The sequence below is a fragment of the Budorcas taxicolor genome, chromosome 5 (genome assembly GCF_023091745.1).
Source record: "Budorcas taxicolor isolate Tak-1 chromosome 5, Takin1.1, whole genome shotgun sequence".
Lineage (NCBI taxonomy): Eukaryota > Metazoa > Chordata > Mammalia > Artiodactyla > Bovidae > Budorcas > Budorcas taxicolor.
Window position 1 is genome coordinate 21,133,628 of NC_068914.1, and position 23,020 is coordinate 21,156,647.

The 23,020-nt window shown below is 36.4% G+C and overlaps 1 protein-coding gene across 3 annotated transcripts in view; it reads right to left on the bottom strand.

Moving 5' to 3' along the window:
* Positions 1-23,020, bottom strand: part of MYPN (myopalladin) — a 102,139-nt gene that overhangs the window by 66,504 nt on the left and 12,615 nt on the right. The window contains exons 2-3 of one of the 3 annotated variants that reach the window (XM_052640115.1): positions 19,164-19,505; positions 9,724-10,626 (exon numbers count right to left, since the gene is read on the bottom strand). The exons of 1 other annotated variant lie outside the window; for it this stretch is intronic. In XM_052640115.1, the coding sequence (XP_052496075.1) occupies positions 9,724-10,625 (902 nt within the window). In that variant the 5' untranslated portion in view covers position 10,626; positions 19,164-19,505. The remainder of the gene's footprint in view (positions 1-9,723; positions 10,627-19,163; positions 19,506-23,020) is intronic. One more of the 3 variants, XM_052640116.1, reaches the window with a different exon arrangement.

The window sequence follows — 23,020 nt, forward strand, 5'->3', positions numbered from 1 at the left end:
TACAAGGTTGTGTTGTTTCTTTAGATAACGTTTCTCTTCTTTACCAAAATGAGAGTGGAAACATCTATGAGGAATTGGACAGCCTGAAGGTGATAAGTGGAGTGATTCAAATGCCCAAACTCTCCGTCAGAAGCATTTTTGTCTTTACTCAGATGCCCAGGATGGCTTCAGCCAGCCCAAAGGACAGCCAGTAACCGTCGTCACTCCTACTTTAACACCATGACCCACTCAGAAATAATGCACTGGTCAGGCTACCTTCTGAAAAACATATTAAAATGCACCCAGCTACGCTGAAGACTTTTGAGGGTCAGGAGGAAACATGCTCTCCTCCAATGTCTATCCATGTTGGGGAATGCTTTCATGTAAGTACCCTGCCCAGCTGCATGTTTTTAGAACTCCAAATCTTCATGACACTTACAGAGTGGCAGTGGGTGCCAGGCGTGATTCATGGCTCAGCAGAACTGAGTCAGTGATCTGGGGAAATGGGACAAGTCCAAATGATAAAGAAGGATCCATCTTTAATGCACTAAGGACAGCTTGCCAGACCTGGTCATTTGGGTAGTTACCAAGCCTGGAAATGAAGACACTGAAGAGACACATTTTTCCGATTTATCTGGCCTTTTAAGCTGCAGATCACCATTCAGCTCTTAGGGTACTGTTTTGTCTAAAATGTGGTGTGGCTAAATATCATGACTCATTGTATTAACACATTATCAACTCCTAAACATAAATGTGTTATTCTGACTCACCAGTAATAATGCTCTTTAAAAGAATGATTACTCAGACTCTTCCTTTAACCCTGCCCTAGCCTTTCCAGTGTCCCTGTCCCACCTCTTCTTACTCCCTCTTCTAATACCCTGTTTGTTTACTTCACAGAACCTACATATCACTTATAATTATAAGCTTACTCATTGGTTTATTTGTTTAATATCTCTTCCCCTTACTGGACAATAGACACCACAGGGCAGAGATTATCACACATGTTTGATTTACTGCTTGTTTATCTGGTTCCTTGCACAGGGTATGACACATCAGAGCTGTTCCCAAGAACATTTGTTATATAGATGTTAAATGAATGGATTCAAGTTAGGATTATTATAGCCTTAAGTCTGTTTTATTTTCATTTTTCAAGAAGGCTTGGGGACTAGATGCCTGATCTATTTTTATCTATTTATTTATGGCTGTGCTGGGTCTTCACTAAGGATGCCTGCTCTCTTAGTAAAGAGTGTAAGGCCTGAAACAGCTAAATGGTAGTTTACTTTTTGGGTTGGCCAAAAAGTTCATTCAAGTTTTTCCATAAGATGTTATAGAAAAACTGGAATCCATTTTTTTGCCAACCCAATTCTTAATGACATCTTCACTCTCTCCATGCATCACTTCATATAGAAAGTGCAACTGGAGTACATTGGACAGTAAAATAACAGTAGATACTTTTTACCAGGACTCAAAGTTATGTCAGATTTTGTAAAACAATTCAATGTTTTGTATGTCCTGTTTGACCACTACCAAGGTAACAAACTTAAGTCTTCATGTCCACTGGCTATATTTCAGACATGGGAGTATGGAGGTACAAGTTGGGAGGGTATGTCTATGCTTTAAATTTTATTAATATTTATTGAGTTCTTCGAGGTGGAAAATTCTTGGTAAACTAGGCACAAGCTATAAAAACTAAAAACCATGAAGGAAACTTTGATACTAAAGTTAAAAATATCTAATTATCAAATGATACCATAAATAAAAAGACAAATCAAACCAAGAGAGAATATTTTTATAACACATAATGTCATATGTTAGTCTCCTAATCATATTTTTAAAATTCTTACGGATCAATAAGAAAATAACAAACTGATAGAAAAAGTGAGTGTAAGATGTAAACAGGCCCTTCATAGAAAATGAACCCTAAATGTTCAATAAACATATTTTTGAAATTTTCAACCTCATTAGTAACTGTGGAAATGAAAATTTAAATCACAACAAAAAACCTTCATACTCATCAGATACCATACCCATCAGATCTGCAAAATTAAAAGTTCTGATAAACGCATGTTGGCAATGATGTAGAAAAACCAGAACTCTTATATAATATTGGTGGGAATGTAAATTGAAACAATTCCTTTAGAAAATAATTTGTAATTATAAAGAGAAGTTGTATACACTCTGTCAGCAGTTCCATGTCTAAACATACTCATGCACCAGGAGAATATACTAGACCATTTATAATAACATTTTTCATATTAGGGAAAAAGCTGATAACCACCCAAATGTACATTAATAATACAATTCTCTAGCCTTACAGTAAAATATTTTATAGTAATGAAAATGAATGAACTAGAGTTACACGCCACATCATGGATATACTTTTTAGAAAAAATTCAAGTACCAGAATAATACATACATTATGATTCTACTCACATAAACATGTTACAACATGTAAAATTTACTATTTTTAAAAAACTTTATTATGCATTCATGCATGCTAAGTCACTTCAGCTGTGTCTGACTCTGTGACCCTATGGACCCTGTCAGACTCCTCTGTCCATGGGATTCTCCAGGCAAGAATACTGGAGTGGATTGCCATGCCCTCTTCCAGGGGGTCTTCCCAACCCGGGGATTGAACTTGCATCTCTCAGTTCTCCTGCATTGGCAGGTAGAACCCAAAACTTTATAACGGGAGCTTAAAAACTTCCACAAAGTAGAAAGACTATGTAATGAACCCCTACGTACATATCACTTAGCTTCAACAAATTATCAACAAATAGCAAATGTGTTTTTTATATATTCTACTTTGTCCCACCTTGACTTATTTTAACGTAAATATAGGCTTTTCTGTCCCTGAGGCTGGGAGAGATTGAGGGCAGAAGAAGAGGGCGTCAGAAGATGAGATGGCTGGATGGCATCACCAATGCAATGGATGCGAACTTGGGCAAACTTCGGGAGATGGTGAGAGACAGGGAGGCCTGGCGTGCTCCAGTCCTTGGGGTTGCAAAGAGTTGGACAGGACTGGTTGACAGAACAACAGCAACAGCATAGGATTTTCTGTCATTCCACCAGTAAATACTTCTGTTCCAGTATTGCTTAGGAACATAAGGATATGTTATTAAACTGAAGAAAAACTGTTAAGAAAAATTTAAACAGAAAACACTAGATTTGGGCTAGTGGTTACCTCTAAGGGGAGGAGGAAGGGACAGGATCAAGAAGACACTCAACTTAAAAATAATACTAATGTGGGCATACAGATAGATGTGCCATTACTCTTATACCGTATCTGTACTTCCAGATATTCTTCAGTATTTATTTAAAAACACACTTCTAAAGCAATTCAGAAAGTTCAGTCTGGTGATCCTTGTCCATTTTGGGAATAGAGATGAGGAGGTTGGGAGATTGATTAGAGAAGGTCAGTGGCCACGTGACAGGGCCTTCTATGGAATTCCTTGGAGATCTTATATTGTAGCCCCTGGAGTTGGTGGCAGCACAGAAGCTTCACCGAACTCTTGCCTTGAAAACTTTCAAAGTGAAATGATATTTAGCATTGTCCAAGAGGGAAGAGGGCTTCCCTGGTGGCTCAGACAGTAAAGAATCTGCCCACAATGTGGGAGACCTGGGTTCGATCCCTGGGTTAGGAAGATCCCCTGGAGAAAGGCATGGCAACTCACTCCAGTATTCTTGCCTGGAGAATCCCCAAGGACAGAGGAACCTGGCGGGCTACAGTCTATGGGGCTGCAAAGAGTCAGACACAACTGAGAACTAAGCACAGCACAAGAGGGAAGAGCAAGAAGAGAGGGTTGCACTGGAAGCAGCCTACATCGCCAAAGTTTGCGAGGGCAGAGATGTGGTTTTCTCATGGGCCAAATGGATACCGCACAAGGTAGCTTGATTTCCTGTCTGACAACAGACCCTACCTCAAAGGATGACCATCTCAGGTGAGGTGATATCAACAGAAAGAGCCTTTGAGGAGTGTAATGAGGAGTAGGACTGAGAAGCAGATGTTCGAACCTTAAGTAGAGATTGCAACATCTGGCTTAAGGAATAGAATCAAGGGCCAGTCCCCCTGGGTGAGGAGGTCTCCAAAGAGATTGCAAAAGTTCTTAGCACAGAAACAAACAGCAGTTTGGTTAAAACACAAATGTCTGGGCCTGCCCTTTAGAGAGCTTAATTCAGTAGGTCTGAGGTAGAAGCTGCAAATTTGCATATCCACCAAGATTCCAAGTGATGCTGACCTGTTGGTCCAGGGACCCACGTTGAGTAGCTTGTTCTGGGAGGCTTTTGAACAGGGAGTCTCTATCCCTGTTCTCTGAACTTACCCCAAACCATTTCCTCCTTTCTCTTCATATTCTGCTACCATTAGTTCCTTCAGTTCCGTAAATTCAATCATTGTCTCACTGCATCATATACGTTATCTCTTCACCCTGCAACACTTTTCTGTAAACCCCACTTTGCTAGGCTAACCTCTCATCATCTTTTCTGTCTCAGCTTAAATACTTCTGGGAAACCTTCCCTAGTCCATTCACAAGGCTTAGTCCCTTTGCTATATGCACCCTCCTTTATAATATTTATCACAATTATGATAATGTAATCACTGTGGGAATTTTGCCTGTGATCTTTACTAGACCCTAAGATACAGGACTTCCCTGGTAGCTCAGATGGTAAAGTGTCTATCTACAATGCAGGAGACCCGGGTTCAATTCCTGGATTGGGAAGATCCCCTGGAGAAGGAAATGGCAATCCACTCCAGTACTATTGCCTGGAAAATCCCATGGACAGAGGAGCCTGGTAGGCTATAGTCCATGGGGTCGCAAAAAGTTGGACACAACTGAGCGACTTCACTTTTCTTTCAAGATACATGAAGGCAGGGGATTTTCCTTGTTCACTGCTATAATCTTATTGGCTCTAGGAGTACATGGCACATAAGAGACATTTCACATTTGTTGCATGAATGAGTAAATGAAGGTATCTAGATTGCCCCAAAAGGTAGAAGAAAAAGCCCCTAAATACTGTAACATTTAAAAATACTTATAGAATATTTTATATTACATATCATATATAATTATTTATATTTTATATAATTTAAAATATCCTTTGTCTTTATAACTGATTTATTTCCTTTTTATTCCTCAGCGTGGCATTCACAGGCAAATGTCCAGAAGTAGCAATAGCAAAACTTAACAGCCAAATCAGACATCAGCATCTATAAAAGGTAAATTTTTACTGCTTCAGAGGGCTATGTACAAGGAAACATACTTAGTGTGACCCAGCTGTACATTCCTGGGAAAAGAATTTCGAGTCAGGATACAAAAAGGGATCATGGCCATTTGCTGTGAATTCCTGCAGACTCTTTCATCTATGGGTAACTCATGAGTGTATTTCAGCTCCTCCAATGAAGCTATGTCCAAAATTAACAAGCTGTCAAAAACAGCTAGCTTTAATGATACAGGATCCTACCCTTACAACACAATTTCTTCCCAGTCAACGTGGAAATCAACAAATATAGGCCAAAAGGATTTTTCAGTTTGCTAAACTAGAATTATAGAAACATGGGTAAAATACGGAGAACACACCGAGGCACATACATACAAGGTTAGACCTCAGTTGCCAGGTATATGCATTATATTTTCTTGCAAAAATAGAAAAAAGGATACTTTTCTTTTTGACTGTACTGTTTTCCTTTATGGCAAACCAAAGAGCCTCATTCTTATAATGCACTTTTAAAGGCATTCTCTCAATCAAAATCTGTGCTCTTGGGTTCTATGGAGATGCTTTAGAAGTTTCAGTGGTGAGCAAGCAGGCAGTCCTTCCTCCACCTCAATCCTCTTCAATCCCAGAAACACTAATCTCATCTTTAAGAAATATGTGTGTGTGTGTAAAGTATGTATTGGGGTAACATAACATATTTATTGTGAGGAGAAAAATGGGAGGAGGAATTACTGCCAAAAGAAGGTTGGAAAAAACCCTGCCCCAGCCTAGCATAACTGGCTGTTAGTTCCAAACGTTACCTGTATTTATAGTCCCTTTGTAATGCCAGAGATACTGTGTCCAAATTTCCCAGTGTCCAGGGCATTCCTTGGAATGTCTCCAGTTCCACTACCCTCTCGTTTGCCCTTCAGTCCTACGTTTCTGACTATCTATTGGGTATGGTCCCTCCATCTCCTCAGACTCAAATCATCCACCTCCTCCAGTTTCTCAGACCTTGACAGTGACCCCAGGGTTCTCTGAGGTCCCCAGCTTCAAACTTGTGGAGTCAGTCTTTCACTCGTCCTATCTAGTCAGTCACCAAGTTCAGCTTGGTTTCTTTTCTTCTAAATATTGCTCCCTCACAGCTTTTCTGTGCTTTCCCTCAGCCCCTACCCCAGTCTGATATCAGAGTATCTGATGCCTGGAATACATTTCACAGCCTCCAAAGTACCCTTGGGGCTCCATTTGTTTGGGGTCTAACTCATTCATCCAGACCTATTCTACTTAAATTATCCCTTTTATCTTAGTATGTCCTTATACACAACCTTAAATGCTTTCCACTTGATTTTGAAACCAAGTCAGAACTATTCTACTTTGCTTTCAAGGCTTTTCAAAATCATCTGGTTCCGCTCTTGTCCAGTTAGGTCAGTCTCCTCATTGTCATCTAAAAATATTACTCTGCCAGCATCTGTACTTTTATATAAACATATTGAGTTGACCTGGCCTAAAAGGACCTGTCCCTTTGCCTTCTTCTGTCTTTTCTCTTTTCTTTCCTCACCTGTTGTCCCATGTTCCTCACATAGCCAAGTATTTGCAGTTCCCTGAAAACATTAGCCTCTGGGTCTTTCCACTTGCTTTCCTCTTCCACCTGAAGTTTTCTCAACTGAAGTGGCACCTCCAGCATGAACACTTCCTTCATCCTGCCCTTCAGGCCAAATATCAGTCTTCCTTTGAGCTGCTATTGCATTCCATGCATACTTCTGTTACAGCCCTTATTACACAGTATTGCAATGTTTTGATCATATGTCTGATTGCTCTATTAGACTGTGAGCTGCCCTCTTAGAATAGTTTTACACTTGGTTTCAAAACAAGGTCCCTGACCTCCAGTAGCTCCCAATTATTTTGTACTCTCAGTGAGTCACTTTAGTAACTCAGTAGCAGTTTGTTGAATGAATAAATGATTTAAATTTCTACTTAACTTCTTCTATCTTCAAGGTTCAGCTAAAATTCCCTTATGTCTCTGGAGTCTTCTTTGACCTATCTAGTCCTCCAGCCCTTCATTGTCCTATAAAAATTAGGGTGAATTCTTTATTGTCATTTTTATTATAATATAGTATATTTACATGTAATGTTAGTTTCAGGTGTACAGCAAAGTGAATCAGTTTATATATATATATATGTATCAGTTTATATATATATATATATATCTCCACTCTTTTTTAGATTCTTTCAAGAGTATTGAGTAGAGTTAGGATGATTTCTTTAATTGAGGTTGCAAGTTCCTTGAGAGCAGGGACACATGTTTATATTGCCTCTGTCATTGTACTGGTCACAGTGCTGAGTTTCGAGTAAAAGCTAGGTATGTATACTTGGTTTCTGATTAGAGTTATATAAACTTTATATGTAGGAAAATAATTTTCATTGAATATCCAAAGTAATATTCCTTGAATATTCATTGGAAGGACTGATGCTGAAGCTCCAATACTTTGGCCACCTGATGCAAAGAGCTGACTCATTGGAAAAGACCTTCATGCTGAGAAAAACTGAAGGCAAAATGAGGAGGGGATGGCAGAGGATGAGATGGTTAGATAGCATCACTGACTCAATGGACATGAGTTTGAGCAGGGAAGGACAGGGAAGGACAGGGAAGCCTGGCATGCTGCAGTCCATGGGGTTGCAAAGAGTTGGACACAACTTAGCGACTGAACAACATCAAAAACAGTCTATTTAGACAATCGTAAGTTTTTTCTTAACATTAATATGATTACTGTGATGAATTCAGAAAATACTTAATGAATACATATTAGTTTCCTGCCATCAAACCAGTGGCTGGGATATAGGCATGAATGCTGTCACTATGGAAGTTGCATACATTTCTTTCACTCTTAAATTTGTAAATATTTAATTGGTTGACTAAGTAGTTTCTGAATAACCACCATATTACTTTGTTTTGGGGGTATGAGTATTTTTCACTCATTCTCCTGAGTGATTTTTCTCACAAGAGCCCCGAGTCTTTTTTTGTGTTTGAGATTGTCATGATTAAGAATGGGGAGGATGAGTCTTGAGTGACCTGGTCTAGTTTTTTTGAAAGGATCCAATCTGTGTCCAGAAACTAGTGGAATGGATAGAACTAGTCTAAGTAAGCCGTATCTGTGCCATAACTTGGAGTGCTCACCAGCTTACTTAGACTGACCAGATGCCAGTGAGTGGTATCCATCACGGTGCTATGATGACATCTTGCCAGCATCACTGACCAGAGTCTCAGGGAGTGTCATCAGGCATGCATAGAGAAGGGTAGACACTTACATCTGTTATGCTGTTCCAACCCTTTGCCACGTCTTAGGCCAATTGTCTCACTCCTGATTGAAATCTAAGTCGAGCTTCTTGTTTTCCTGTTTCTTTATCCATTAGTATACTCATAGTCTAGTGACTAATGAATTATGCATGACTACTATAGGCTAGAAGCTATGCTTGGTGCTCAAGACACTCCTTTCCTCAAGGAGGTCAGTTGTTTAACTAGATAGTAACGCGTATATGCCACTGTAGAAATAGTATTGAGTATTGCCTTATGTTGACTCTGAAAAGCAGAATTCAATATATAAATGTGTTTTTAGACTAGAATTCCTTTAATCAATAAGCATACATAATTTAAAATATTATTATTAATACAAGTGCTATTACTGCCCTATAATATGATTATTTTGCAAAAAAGATGATACCCTGCTTACATTCCTAGAATAAGTCAAAAAGTATATAATAAATACATGTAAAATAAACTTTAAATTGATCTTTACCAATTTTATTGTATCTTTATCCTATCACACTTTTTCTATTATTTTGCTTTTTTTGTTAAATTAAAAACTACTGTAGGTATTTGTTGAGTATAGATCATAAAGACTTTTTTTTAAGCTATAGGCTGTAGGCCTGTGCTAATACCATGGTCATTAGCCACATGTGGACACTTGGAATGTGGCCAGTGCAACTGAGGAACTGAATTCTTAATTGTATTTAACCTTAATTAATTTAAATGTAAAAGCTGATACTCAATTCAATTCTGATAGAACTTTCAAATATGTTTGGAACAACTTGGATCTTACAGTATAGTCTTTCAACTGTATATTTTTTGAACTCTAAATGCACATTAAGTATTTCCTAGAAAAATTTATCATCCATACTGAGATGTGCTGTAAGTGCAGAATTCACATTAGATTTTGAAGCCCTAGTATGACAAAAGGAATATACAATGTCTTATTAATAATTTCCGTATTGATTACATATTGAAATGGTAGTATTTTTTTAAAGTATATTGGTTGAATAATATAGTTTTAAAAATCAATTTTACCCTGTTATTTTATTTTTAAAAAATTTGACTATTAGAAAATTTTAAATTGCACATGTGTCTAATATTATACTTCCATTGGACAGTGTGCTTTAAACTCTGTTTTTCTCAAAGGGAGTATATAATCTTTGAAACCACATACTTGAAAGATAAAATTAGAAGGATCACAATAGATGGAAAGTAATTACCAAGCGTTACTAATGGGACATTTTTACCTTACTTGAGGTGGTGGAATTCCTACCACTATGCAATCCAACTGTACTCTGGTTCCTTCTGGAACTTCTCTGCTCCGTAACTTTTGTGTGAACCGGGGAGGTTGCCCCAGAGGTTCTTCATAGTACAAAGAAGAAGGAGAGGACCCTGGGGTGGTGTCTCCACTGGCCGCCTCACCAGAGGCCTGCTCAGCTTCACGCCTCTTAGCTTCCTGCTGTTCCAGCGCATGGTTCACTTCATTATCCCTGGTATCTGCAGGGATAGGTATGGGAACCGAAGATCTTTCTCTTCTTTCTGATAGATCTGGGAAACTGGAGCTGTTTTCCTGAATAACTTGGTTTTGCAATTCCAGTTTACTCTTGTGGTTTTTGCAGGCACGAGGTCTAATCCTTTTGGAGCTATGGGCTTTGAAAAGGGATGAGAGCTCTTCAATGAAATCGGCAGCCTTATTTAAGAATACTTTTTTGGACTGGGCTTCAGAAGTGTACTGTGGCCTTTTTGTCTCCTGGAGGCTCTCTTTAGAGTTGGTAGGGCTTCGAGAGTTATCCTGGCAGAAGTTAGGGTCAAAACTTGATATAGATGAGTGTTTCGTCTGATCAGAAGAAAAACGTTTTCTAGCTTGAGCTTCATCTGCTTTCTCCAGAGGGTCATAATTGATTGCCAATCTTGCCAGATTGACACTTTCATCTAATTCTTCTTGGCTCAGAAAGGCTGAAAGATCTGGAAGGTCATCTTGGCCTCCTCCACCTTCAGCAGCTCCAGAAGAACCCCCAAAATGGAAAGGGTTGGAGGAAGGCTCTGCTCGACTCCTCTCATTGTTTCCCCGATGCCTAGTTTCAGCCAAATAGCTTTCTCGCAGAAGCTGAGATATGGAAGTAGAAGCTTCTAGGCTGTCGTCTTGCATGCTGTCACAAAATAGCAATAATGACAAAATGTTAGATTATTTCTAAAGAATAATAGGTCTGTATTGATTATAGCATGATAGATACTTAAGAACTTAAACCTTAAAATTAAAATTACCTAATTTTGATAACTTTCACAAAGTTTAAAGACTTCTCACATTGTAAAATGAAGAGGAACTGAATGAGGTTTCCCTGAAACTGGAAATAAAAGCGTGGGTGATTATCACTTTATTAAATTAATCTTTAAATATGAGTTCAATTTTGAAAGCTATGCTATAACTATAGAGACATTAAATATAGTTTCTAAGCTCAATTTTGATAATATCTATAAAGGGCTTTTAGTTTTAGAGTACTTTCTCATACACAGAGATTTTCTCTCCATCCTTTCCCCTTTCCCCTGAATGTAATAAAATAACAGAAATTAAAAGATTTTGATAAAATAATCTTGTTATTGAAAAATAAAAACTTGATCTAGCTCATGAAAATAAATAATGTTTTTATGACTAGAAACTAATTGTTTAAATTCAGTGTTGTTTGTAGGCTCAATCTGCTCTTGAAAACTATAGTGATTTAGCTTTTTCAAATAAGGTGTAATTAATTAATTTCTATAAGAGTGTGAGTACACCTAGGTTTAAAAAATCTCTTAAATTAACATTGATGAAGAGGGGATATGGAAGACACGGAAGTGGGGTTCAATACAGGACACTTTTCACTGTACACCATTTTCTTACTTTTAAATTGTAATTTTATGAATATGTTATAATCAATTATATAGTCACATAAGTTATATGAATATATTTATTCAAAAAGTAAATAATTTGTAAAGTGTTATAAAAATAGTACAGTAACTCTCATTCAGGATAGTAACTTTAGCTCAGTCCCCAGGACTAGAAGTTTGGGTAATGCAAACCATTGTCATATTATTGTCATCCATTTTATTCACTCAGACGTTTACTAGACGGCTAGCAAGCTTGTGACCCATAGGCTGTTACTCCTCTCTTTCCTCTGTAAGAGATGTAGCCAACTAATTACAGTATTCTTCCCACTGACCTTCACTTTTTTAAGTCTCCATTCCCTCAGCCACCACCAACCAATCAGAGCTGGTAATGGAGATGAAGCCTGTTTGCCATTCTTGGCTACTGTGTGCTACTATTTGCCATTCTTGGCCACTGTGTGCCTTGTGCTGGAAAGGTGGAGAGGAAAGTAATATCCTGAATATTTTCGGGCTTTAACATTCTAGGACAAATTTTATTTCAGTTAATTTCTCTTCCTTCTTTTATATGACTGCCTCACTTATAAGTAACAATATTTGTAATACCACAATATATCACAAGTAGGGCTTCCTAGGGACTGCCCTACTTCTCACACTTTTAGAATGCTACTTAAAACTAACTTCTAAATTGACAAGGTAGGCAGTCACCTTGAGAGGACAATTAGAGATGGTTGAAAGGATGACCTACAGGAAAATATTTTTCCATCTGCTAGCCACAGGCTGAGATTGACACCACTGGAGCCACTTGTTTGGGTAAAGTTTATTGTGCCTCAAAAAAAGATTAATTGAGGGACTTCCCTGGTGGTCCAGCAGCTAAGATTCCATGCTCCCAATGCAGGGGCCTGGGTTTGATCCCTGGTTAAGGAACTAGATCCCACATGCTGCAGCTAAGAGCCGGCACAGTCAAATAAATGAATATGTACCTTAAAAAAATTAATTGAAAATGCAGAGGGGTTGGATGGGTATAAAGATTTATCTACAAAGATATTCCTCATAGTATGGATGATAATATTTAAAAAGTGGAGCCATGTCCAATAAAAATTAGTTAAATTATGATATACTCATTAAATAGAACTATATGGCTGTATTAAATTTTGAAGAACACTGAAGGATACACAAAATAGTATATAATAATGTAATTGAGAGCCCAGCAGAAAATTTGTCACTTTGTACATTTACTTTGTAGAGGAACAGTTAAAGACATTAAAATAAGGTACAAAATACTATTTGAAAATGTGATTAATATACTGATTGAAAATCCTTTCCATTTGTAAATCAACTATCCCATTAACCTAGTTTGAGTTTATGTATACATTTAAATGTGAGAAGAAAAATTAAGTGACTTATAAATCAGGATGTCCCCTCTATTAGTTGGACATTACTGTATATTGTGTTTTAATGTGACTTTGTCTTTAACTGTTTAGTTTAAGATGGCTTTTATCTTGGGGCAACATGGAGTGAGCATTGGCTTTGAAATCAGATAAATCTGTTTTCATATTCTGGCTTCATCTCTTAGGAGTTGTGTGACTTTGAGAAAATTACCTAAATTCTCATCTGTGAAACATGGATAATATCTATTTCCCAGGGAAATGAGGATTAATAACATTATGAATGCAAATCTCTTAACAGGGCCAACCACTCTAGTGAGCATTCAACTGATGTTAGTAAAAAGATAATACTTAGGTAAAAGGTGATGTTAATGTTAAAGAACTTCCAAAAAGTTTATATTTATGGTGCAAATACAGAATAAAATACTCATATAAGTAAGTACTGCTCTCTATAACTATTTTTTTTCTTTTTTAAAGAAAAGGAGCCAATTGAGGTGTAAATGTGTACCTGTTCTGATGCTTAGTCACGAGAAATTATTATAACAAAAATTCCAAGTGTTCAAAATTAAGGATTTCTTTAATGTTTGAATGTAGCATTTGTTACCTAACACTTTGGTTCAAATCCTAATCCTGACTAGCTTTTTAAACTCAAGAAAATTACTTAACCTCTATAAGCCTCAGTCTGCTTGTTTGTAAAACAGGGATAATAATATAGCCATCTCATAGGCTGATGGGTTATTAAATGTGCTTGGCATTTAGTAAACAGTCAATATAGGGTACTTACTATTATTTATTATTATTTAACAACTGTGGCCACATACCATGATAAGAAATGGAAGTAGAACTAGTGACATGACTTGATGCAAGGGCACACTTTGAAGAGAAACTGAACTCTAATTTATAGTTAATTTAGCATATCTATACTCCATTGAAATAGTCTCATGAACAAACTATGCTGCCTCCAGATCTTTGTACATATCTTTGCTCAGGCTGCTCCCTGTCTTCATGCCTTTTGCTATCTTATTGGCCCAAGTCCTATACAATCTTCAGCTCTTAGCTGAGACTTGGCCTTAGGATTTCTTCTTTTTCCTGAGTTGGGTCCCTGTCCAATATGCTCCCCAAATTCACTGTCTTAACCCTCAAACACAGCCCTTATTTCAGTATATATTTGCCTATTTACTGATACTCACTTTGTTTTGTATACCATCATCTCTGTGCGTGCACAGCATATAGAAGGTAATCAAAAAGTATCTGTTGAATTATTTTGTTCATTAGAACTTCCTACTAAATCTATCGTTTTTAAGTTGCAGGCTAAAGTAAGACAGATAAATAGAAATACTTACAGAGGAAATTTATAGACACAAAGAAAAAATATAACCTGGTAAAAGCAGTAGGAAATTCAAAGTGACTTTCAAATAAAAATGTATTTATGGAGGATAAAATAACTGGAATTATGTGTTTTTTTATACCAGAAGTATCAAAGAACATCTGATTGTAATAAAAAAACTGGTTTTGAATCTCAAGTCCAACACTAAATAATTTTGCTGTCTTGAGCAAGTTACTTAATGTGTCTGAATCTCAGTTATCCTCATCTATCAAATGGGGTAATAACAATTTCATCTCAGTTAGTTCTTAGGTGGAAATGTATATATAAATTGTTAAACTGATAGATACTACCTAAAATAGGAAATATCAACATGTATTACTTTCTGTTTCAAGCATTAATTTTAAAACTATCTGTATAAAATTTATACTTTTAAGAAACCTAAAAGCTATGGATAACCCTGCTTGCATTTATTCATCCAATAAATATTGATTGAGCATTTACTATATGCCAGGCACTGTTCTAGGCCCTGAGGATTCATCAGTGAACAAAAGACAAAGTCCTTGCCCTCATGGAGTTGACATTCTAGTGGAGAATATATAAATGTTAAGAAGAAAAATAAAGTAGGGCAAGGGAATAATGATGGGATAGAGAAGATGACGCGCTATTTAGGTTAGGGATATCAGGCAAAGCTTCTCATGCAGTGGAGAAGTTAGCCACATGACCATTTGGGAGGCAAAATATTCCTGACTGAGGAGCAGTAAGTGTCAAGGCCAGGGAAGGTGAATGTTTGGTGTGTTTGAGTCAAGCCCAGTGTTCCAGGAGGTGAGTCAAAAAGAAGAGTAGAGGGCTAGGGCATGTGAAGGCTTTCAGACCATAGGAAAGACTTTGAGTTTTATTAAACATGTGAATGGGAAACCACTGTAAAGTTTTTTGAAGCAGATAACATGGTTTTGAAAAAGTTCAACTGTGGCTGCTATGCAAAGAATGCAAGAAATGATGCTAGTTGGGAATCAATGAGTGGTATCAGTGGGAGGTAGCGAGAAATGGTCAGATTTGAGGTATCTTTTGAAAATAGAGCTAGAATGATCTGCTGATGGATTGAAAGTGGAATAGAAGAGAAAGAGCAGAGTCAAGAGTGTACTAGAATACAAGAGTCTAGTATTTGTAGCCTAAACAACTAGGTGAATGGTGGAATCATTTACTGGAATGAGGAAGAAGCAGGTTTTAAGAAGTGTTCTCTTGGACATTTCATTTGACAGATGTTAAAGTTCTCTTAGACATTTCAACTGATGTCTTCAGAGTGCTAAACATTGGACATTGCTTCCTTCTTTCTGCTGCTTATGAAGTTGAAGCAGATATTCTGCCATTTTCAAAATAAGAATCAGTAAATATCCTTGGAAACAGATTGTGGTTTTGATGAAATAGTCTTAGGTTTGAAATGAGGCAATTAATGTGGTATCAAGACCAACTTCAGTAAATCATGTAAATTAACTTAGCCACATAGAATGCTTACTGAATGTTCTTCTCTTTATTTTGCTAAATATCTCTATTTTTTTTCCCCTATGAATTTTCCTGAAAAAGAGATCTCACCTCAGGACTTGCTTAAAATTTAAGAGTCTGGTTTATAAAAACAAAACTTAATGCTGATACCTTTGGACATATTTCTCAAGTCTTATTAATGCAACAATATTCTTCTGTAGGTTCTAAGACTACCTTATTGTTAGAAATATCATGAGTTATTAACTCATCTTTTGGTTATAATATGGATGTTTAAAGAGGGGCTTTGACAAAGAATTCGCAAAATCTTGTATGAAGTAATTTCAATTCAAACATGGTTACTGAAGTTTTCCGGCTGTGAAGTATTCTTAGATATTAAGTGAAAAAGCAAATCTGGTACTAAAAGAAAGAAAGAAAGTGAAGTCGCTCAGTTGTGTCCGACTCTTTGCGACCCCATGGACTGTAGCCTACCAGGCTCCTCCATCCATGGGATTCTCCAGGCAAGAATACTGGAGTGGGTTGCCATTTCCTTCTCCAGGGGATCTTCCCAACCCAGGGATTGAACCCGGGTCTCCTGCATTGCAGGCAGATGCTTTACCCTCTAGATCAACACAAAAACAACCTAATATGTAATAGTTAACTTTGCCTAGAACAGGAAAAGATAGATGTCTTTAAGTAACTCACCTCCAAACGGAGGATGAACAGAATTACCCTGCTTACCTCATAGGGTCTGTTTATGAAAGAACTTAATTATTTTAAAAGGTTATTTTTTAATTTTTATTTTAAAAGTCTGTATTGACTTTGTTACAATATTACTTCTGTTTTATGTTTTGTTTTTTTTTGGCCACAAGGCATGTGGGATCTGACCAGGGACTGAACCTACCCTCGCTGTGTTGGAAGGCGAAGTCTTAACCACTGGACTACCAGGGAATTCTCTGTGAAAGAACTTTAGACATGTAGAACACTATACAAAATTAAGGTAATCCTTTGCACTAGTATAAAGGATGCAGAAACCAAAGCCCAAAGTTAGTATTTAATCTGAAATATTGAAAAAAAAGTTGTGTAGAAGTAAATTCTATGACCCATGGAAAGGTTAATGGAAGCCAAGTAAGAAGGCTTCAGGATTCTAGGGTGACTACCAAACCCTTCACAAAAATTGAAGGGTTCACCATTCATGATGAACTTAGTTCTTATATAGAACGTCTCAAATAAGAAAACTTTGTCAATTCTCATTAACTCAAAGATTCATTTTAAGTAAGAAAAATTAGAAAAAAATTTAAACATTTTCGACTTTCTTCAGTCTCCTAATACTTGTGTCAATTTCCCTTAGGTAGTTAAGGATTTGAAAAGCGGTAACTTCCTTAATTGACATATTTGCTAGATTGGGAAAGGAACAAGTACCCCAAACAGGTTGGAATTCAAGCCCTTGCTGGGAAGGCTCTGCTGGGCCCATCCCAGACCGTGGGGTGCACCGTGACTCCAAGTGGAGGTCTCTGTAACACATGTAGTCTGTACAGAGCTTGTCAAGGTGACTCTAATTATACATGAGCTCTAAGAGTTCTTTAGTAATTGCAGGTAAATAGTCACACCAACTTTTGTGCCCACCAGAAATGTAGCTGCTAAACACACATTCCTAAATTACTCAACAGACCATTTTGTCGGTACCTGGGTTGTTCCCTTTAAGCAAAAGCACGGTGCCATCGCAGTTCTAGAGCTCTTTGTTAGCTGTAAAGCACCATAGAAATTTAAGAAAATATCTCTGTGGTGTTTGATCCTTCTGTATCTCTTAAGAGAGGGAACAAGTTTAAAAAAATCTTTTCATTTTTTATCTTGTTATAGGCAATAACACCACACAATAAGCAATGCCTTTGTCAAACCTCAATGTCAATGAAGGGAACTAATTATTCTGGGGTTGGCAGTCTCATTCATCTTATATTTTCACGTTAATGAGCTGAGTTCACTACTCCTATTGTGTATATGAGTTAACTGTTAAAAAAATCTAGCTGTCACCTTTTCATATATTAACTTTAGTCCATTAAAGATCTTTCACAGTGAAACCCAATTTACCTGCAGTCTCATTTCTTCAAAAGTAAATTTGAAAATTCATCTCTATAAATTCTAAAACCTAGTCAGGATACACACTCATTTAATTTCTTGTGTCCATGAATTGTGGTTCTGAGTCTGTTCCACTGAATATGTGCCTTTGTAAGCACCTTGAGCTGGAAAGTGTATTCTGTTATACAATAGATGTATTAGAGTCTGGAATAGAGTCTTATTCAAAATTATAGACATATAGAACACTAGGGCTTTGATACATTGTCTCAAGTTCCAATAGCATTAGCCATATTCTATAAGTGGGAATACAGACAAACCTCCAGAATTTGGATAATGTCCAACTGTTTGTTTCATAGTCCATTATTATAAGATTCTGTAATGTTTATAATTTTGTCTCCTGACAAAGTTAGTGTGCATATATTTCAGATTTCATGAGATGGTCTTGATTTGAAATAGTTTACATATTGTCAAATTGTATATCAGACAGCTTATATTAATTGTTGTTTAAAAATATGTTTATTATAGCTATAAGTCTGGATATTCTAGTTTTGTAGAAAAGGATGATATGTATTTTATGTGAAGTTAAGAGTTATTATTAAGGAGAGGCTAAGAAGTTATAACAAATTTTTAATTTAGACCTTGTAGAATTCATTTTCTCATTACCAGTATGAAAGTAGTTGAATCATATTTTTTTTGAGAAAGGAAACTGGTTATCTGTTTTATTTCTGTCAAACTGATTGATGCTAGTATCTTTAACAAGTATGAGTAAAAAGAAAAAATTTGTTGATAAGATAGTAAAATTTCTTAGCACTCTTACTGTAATGTTCACTTTTGGGAAATGGAAATACAGATTTACTCATGTTCTCCTTTTCTTTGCTTACATGATTATTAAAAAATAATTCAAGTTGTGCATCTAATTACTGCTAATAGTGCAATGTACCAGGCCAAACACTTGCCACTGACTATCAAGCGTCTTTCTGCTGCAGCTGAAAAGGGAGGGAGGGAGGGAGAGAGAGAGACAGAGAGAGAAAGGAGAGAAAGAAAGAGCAATGTCCTTTGAGCAAGACTTTCTGCAGCTGTTGTGTACATTAATCCAGGGAGCAGATCTCCCAGCGCTAAATATAGCAAGCATATCCTTTTACATGATAAAAAAATGTTAAATGAAAGTCTTTAACTATGGAGTCATATTATTTTAAGTTTGATTTCCATTAAAAAGGAAATAGGCACTGCACACATATTCTCCATACAAACACCATTATTTTAATAAAAGAATGTATGGAAAATGCCAATGATACACACATGTCACGACTTCCTCTGTTGAGATATTTTCCATTAGGACCCGAGTAAGCTGTGATCTCTGAGGGTCTCATCAACCCCCTGTAAAATCTGACCATGTAGAAAACTTTATTTTTCATGTAATTTTGTGTCCCATCATACATAATTAAGAAGTTAACCTCGGTTTCATTCCACACAACAGAAATTAGGTCTCTGAAATCCCCCCTTTCCCATTGTCAGTTTCTTGTTATCAAAACACACTCGAGAACTTAAATCTGGATATTACCTTTCTTTTTTTAGTTGACCCAGATGAGGATGTCCAACCCAGGCACTCCACTGTGATGATAATTATCCAAGGAGAACGTTTAGATGAAAGCCCAGGAGAAAAAGAAAATTCTTCACGCCCTTGGAAATAGAGAGTAGCCGTCCATAGAGAGTGAGGAGTTAACCTTAGTTTCAGTGAAGATGGCTGTTAGAAGCTGGACAACCTGTCACCACCGGAGCCAGAGCATTTGTCAGCTCACAGGTCCCAAGTTATTTTGAGCTGCATAAACCATGTGCCTGTGAAACATTCCACCTGATTGGGTAGGAGAGCACTGAGCAAAGGGATTCCACAGCAGGCCAGCACCTATGGGCGGTGGGGGTCAATCAGTTTTCCCACCTATAGAATTTCACTTACAGCTAGAGGCCCAAGTTGTTTATTGATTTATGTTTAGAATTAACACTGGATTCATGATAGCACATTCAAAGAAAACGGCATTCTTTTTGAAATATTTCAAAATTCTTAATTTTTAAGAGAATTAAACTAAATTCATGGGAAATTTACTCTCATTTAATCACTGATCCATTTTAGGAAATTTGGCTGTGAAAAGCCAGCATGAAGGTGAGGTCTAACATTTTAAAGCTGAGAGATCTTTCTTTTTTTTGTTGTCCAAAAGCTTAGCAAAAGCAGACGATAACTAACATGTAAAAGTTGGTAACTAGAGATCCCAGAAAAAATGGAGAGGAAAAAGCCATCAGTCTGAGAATAAACCTGGTAACAAATTAGTTTGAACAAACTTTTTCAGAAAAAAAATAATCAGGTACTGTTTAAAAGTCTAAATTGCTGTATAATATAATATATTACAACTTCTGTTCATTGATTACTATTCTGGAATAATTTTTTTGTATATTATTTTGAAAAGGTCTATGCCAGATTTCTTCTTTCCCAAGTATTACTGAACGAGAAAAAGAATCCTTAACCAAACCAACATCTGCTGAAAAACCTACTTTGTCAAGGATAGGCTCTTTGATATGAATTCATACTTGTTCAGAATATGAATTTGAAAAAATTGAAAAAAAAATTTAGCCCCATTATTTCAATCTCGGTGGAACCCTAGGTCTTGAAAATTCAGATAAATAAATTCAGTTGTTTCTTAAAAGGGTCATTCTTAGATTTGGGTAGCATAAAATACATTGGTTTAAACCTACCTTTCTTAAATCACCAACTACTTGCAGAATTTTTTCCTGTTCATTCATTCAGCAAATATTTATCTAATTAATGCCTACTAGGTACCAGGTACTGGGTGTAAAGCAGTGCTCAGTTGTGTCCAACTCTTTGCGACCCCATGGACTGTAGCCTCCCAGGCTCCTCTGTCCATGGAAAATATACTGATTCTTGACCTCATGGTATTTACTAAGAGATTTTGGGGTATTTTTTTTTTTTTTACCTTTTTCAGTCACCTTGAGGCTCTATAATATGTTGAATAGACTTAAAATTTGTTTAGTATGATCAAATCAGAAGCTTCACTACACCTTTTGTTAAAGAACTTTGAAATTACATGAAATGTAATGAAAAAGAGTATTGAGGAAAACTTTAAAATAATCCAGGTCAAAAGAACAGTTACTGAGGAGGGAAGAAGGCACAAGAAGAACTGAGTTATGTGGCTAGATTATTTTCATTACTGCATTAATCTAAATTGTCAATATACAGGGTTGTTTGCTCTCTTGCCTAGTCCTGTTCTGAAATAAACCTACTTAATTGTGTTTCTGCATTTTCTATTTATGTAGATGCCCCAAAGATTTCTTTTTATTTAAAGAGGATTTTCTCCCCGTTTATCCCATTCAGATCTTGAGGCATAATCAGTATAAGGACTACTAAGTCTTGACTAGGGACAGGGAAAAATAGAACCTCTGTTTCATTTAGTGCATAGATGTGCTATAGTTTGATCTTCTAAAGGGAAATGTTCACACACACTGCAAGTGAATACATTTCGACTTCCTTGCAAACTGTTCCATTATAAGCCTGATATCCTACCTTTCACCCAGGTATATGGAACACTGAGGTGGGAGGAGACCCATACTGAAAGATAAAGTAGAGTTGGTTGGGCAGTGGAATTAGGAATTAACAGGAAGAATTAAAATCTATTTTTAAAAAAAGTTACAAAAGAAAGAGACAAAGAATTGCTGAATAGCAGTAATATTTCTCCTCTCATTTTTACTCTAACATTTTCGAATACAGATAGTGTAAAAATTTTTTGAGCTCTTTGGGGGAAAAAGATGCATATAAATACTTTGTATTATACCTTGCATACAATACATGAACCTTGTATTCTAGATTCTGGTTTTTAAAAATTTGTTTCTGCTCCCAAGTAATATAATATAACTTGCATATCAGCTTACATTACACCACAAACCTACTAGTTGAGATTTTAACAGAGTTTATTGGTACAAAGAATAATTCTTAAAGCTTATAAAAATATATCTAAATCCAATAGAGTTAAAAACGAAATTCATAAACGTCAGGTAAACACAAGGTTACATGTCTTAAGCCTTACCCACAAAGTTGAGTGGCCCATCTAACACATGTGTTTATTGTGGTTTGAACATGATCCTGTGCTTGCCTTCAGCTGTTTTCTGAATTCAGTCACCCAGTTATAGAAACAATTTACTCACATTGGGGTGATCCACAGGAATGTCAAAGAATCTGGAAGATCTATGATAGAGGAAGTCTTCACTTGGAGAATAAGTGTGTAAGAATCTGTGCTAGCAGATTCATATAAAATTTATATAGCTATTTTTCCAAATTGCTATAGATTTTTATACTTAAAAAGAAATTTCTCACATATTCCAAACTTTCAATGAGTTTTGCTTAAAGTTCATAGATTTATATTGAGGTATGTATCAGACGAAAAGACAACAACAATATCTTATTTTTAAAGAACAGAGACATAATTATTTTCTAATCTTTGCTAATGAGAAAAACACAACAGAGACAAGTTCTTGACCATCCAAAACAATGTATGTATGGTAGATTATAGAGGGTCTTATACAAACATGATACGATGTAATTGATACAGTTAAATCCTAAGAAATGTCTTTTTCGTCTCAACGGTACTGAAAACATTTGCTTAAAACTAAAACTAAAAAACAGAATTTAAAAAGCTGTAAGTTCAAAACCTTTTTAGTTTTACAAACTAAAAGCATTTAAAAAAACTATAAACAGAATACTTATTATCCTGAAAAGTAAATTTGATTACCTGTCCCAGGAGAAGGACCATTCCTATATCAATCAACCAGGATCATCCAAAGCCCAAATCTCACTGCCTAACTTGAGTCAGCCACAAAAGTAGCATGAAGGAAATGTGATACTGCCCTGCCAGAGTAATGAAGAGTATTTACAGGGTTCCGTGGCAGATCTTGGGACAGTCATTTAGAACAGATTGCTCTTTCGGATTGACTTTAATAACTCAGTCTGCGCGGTGTTCTTAGCCTGGATTGAGGGTGGGGGTGGATAATGACTAAGATGACTAAGGAAACAGACTTTCTTGATTTCTTCTAAGATGAATAGGATAATAATGATAACATTTAACAGAATAAAACGTAAGGAATGCACAAAATATCCATGCGCAGGATGCATGTGACATGTGTAAACATCTTTACTTGATACAAAACTGAAAGTATGGTCGACAGTTTAATTAAAGTAAATATGGGAAAATAATCAATTATTGTAATACTTAAATGTGTGCCCAATTTGGGGGTAGGTTAAAGCCTTACTGTATGGTTTCTATGAAAGCACAGTAAGTTTTCCTTCACTCACGCTTTTGATATGGAGATCATATCAACATTTATGCTTTTAAGAAAGTATTATTTCCATGAAGAAAA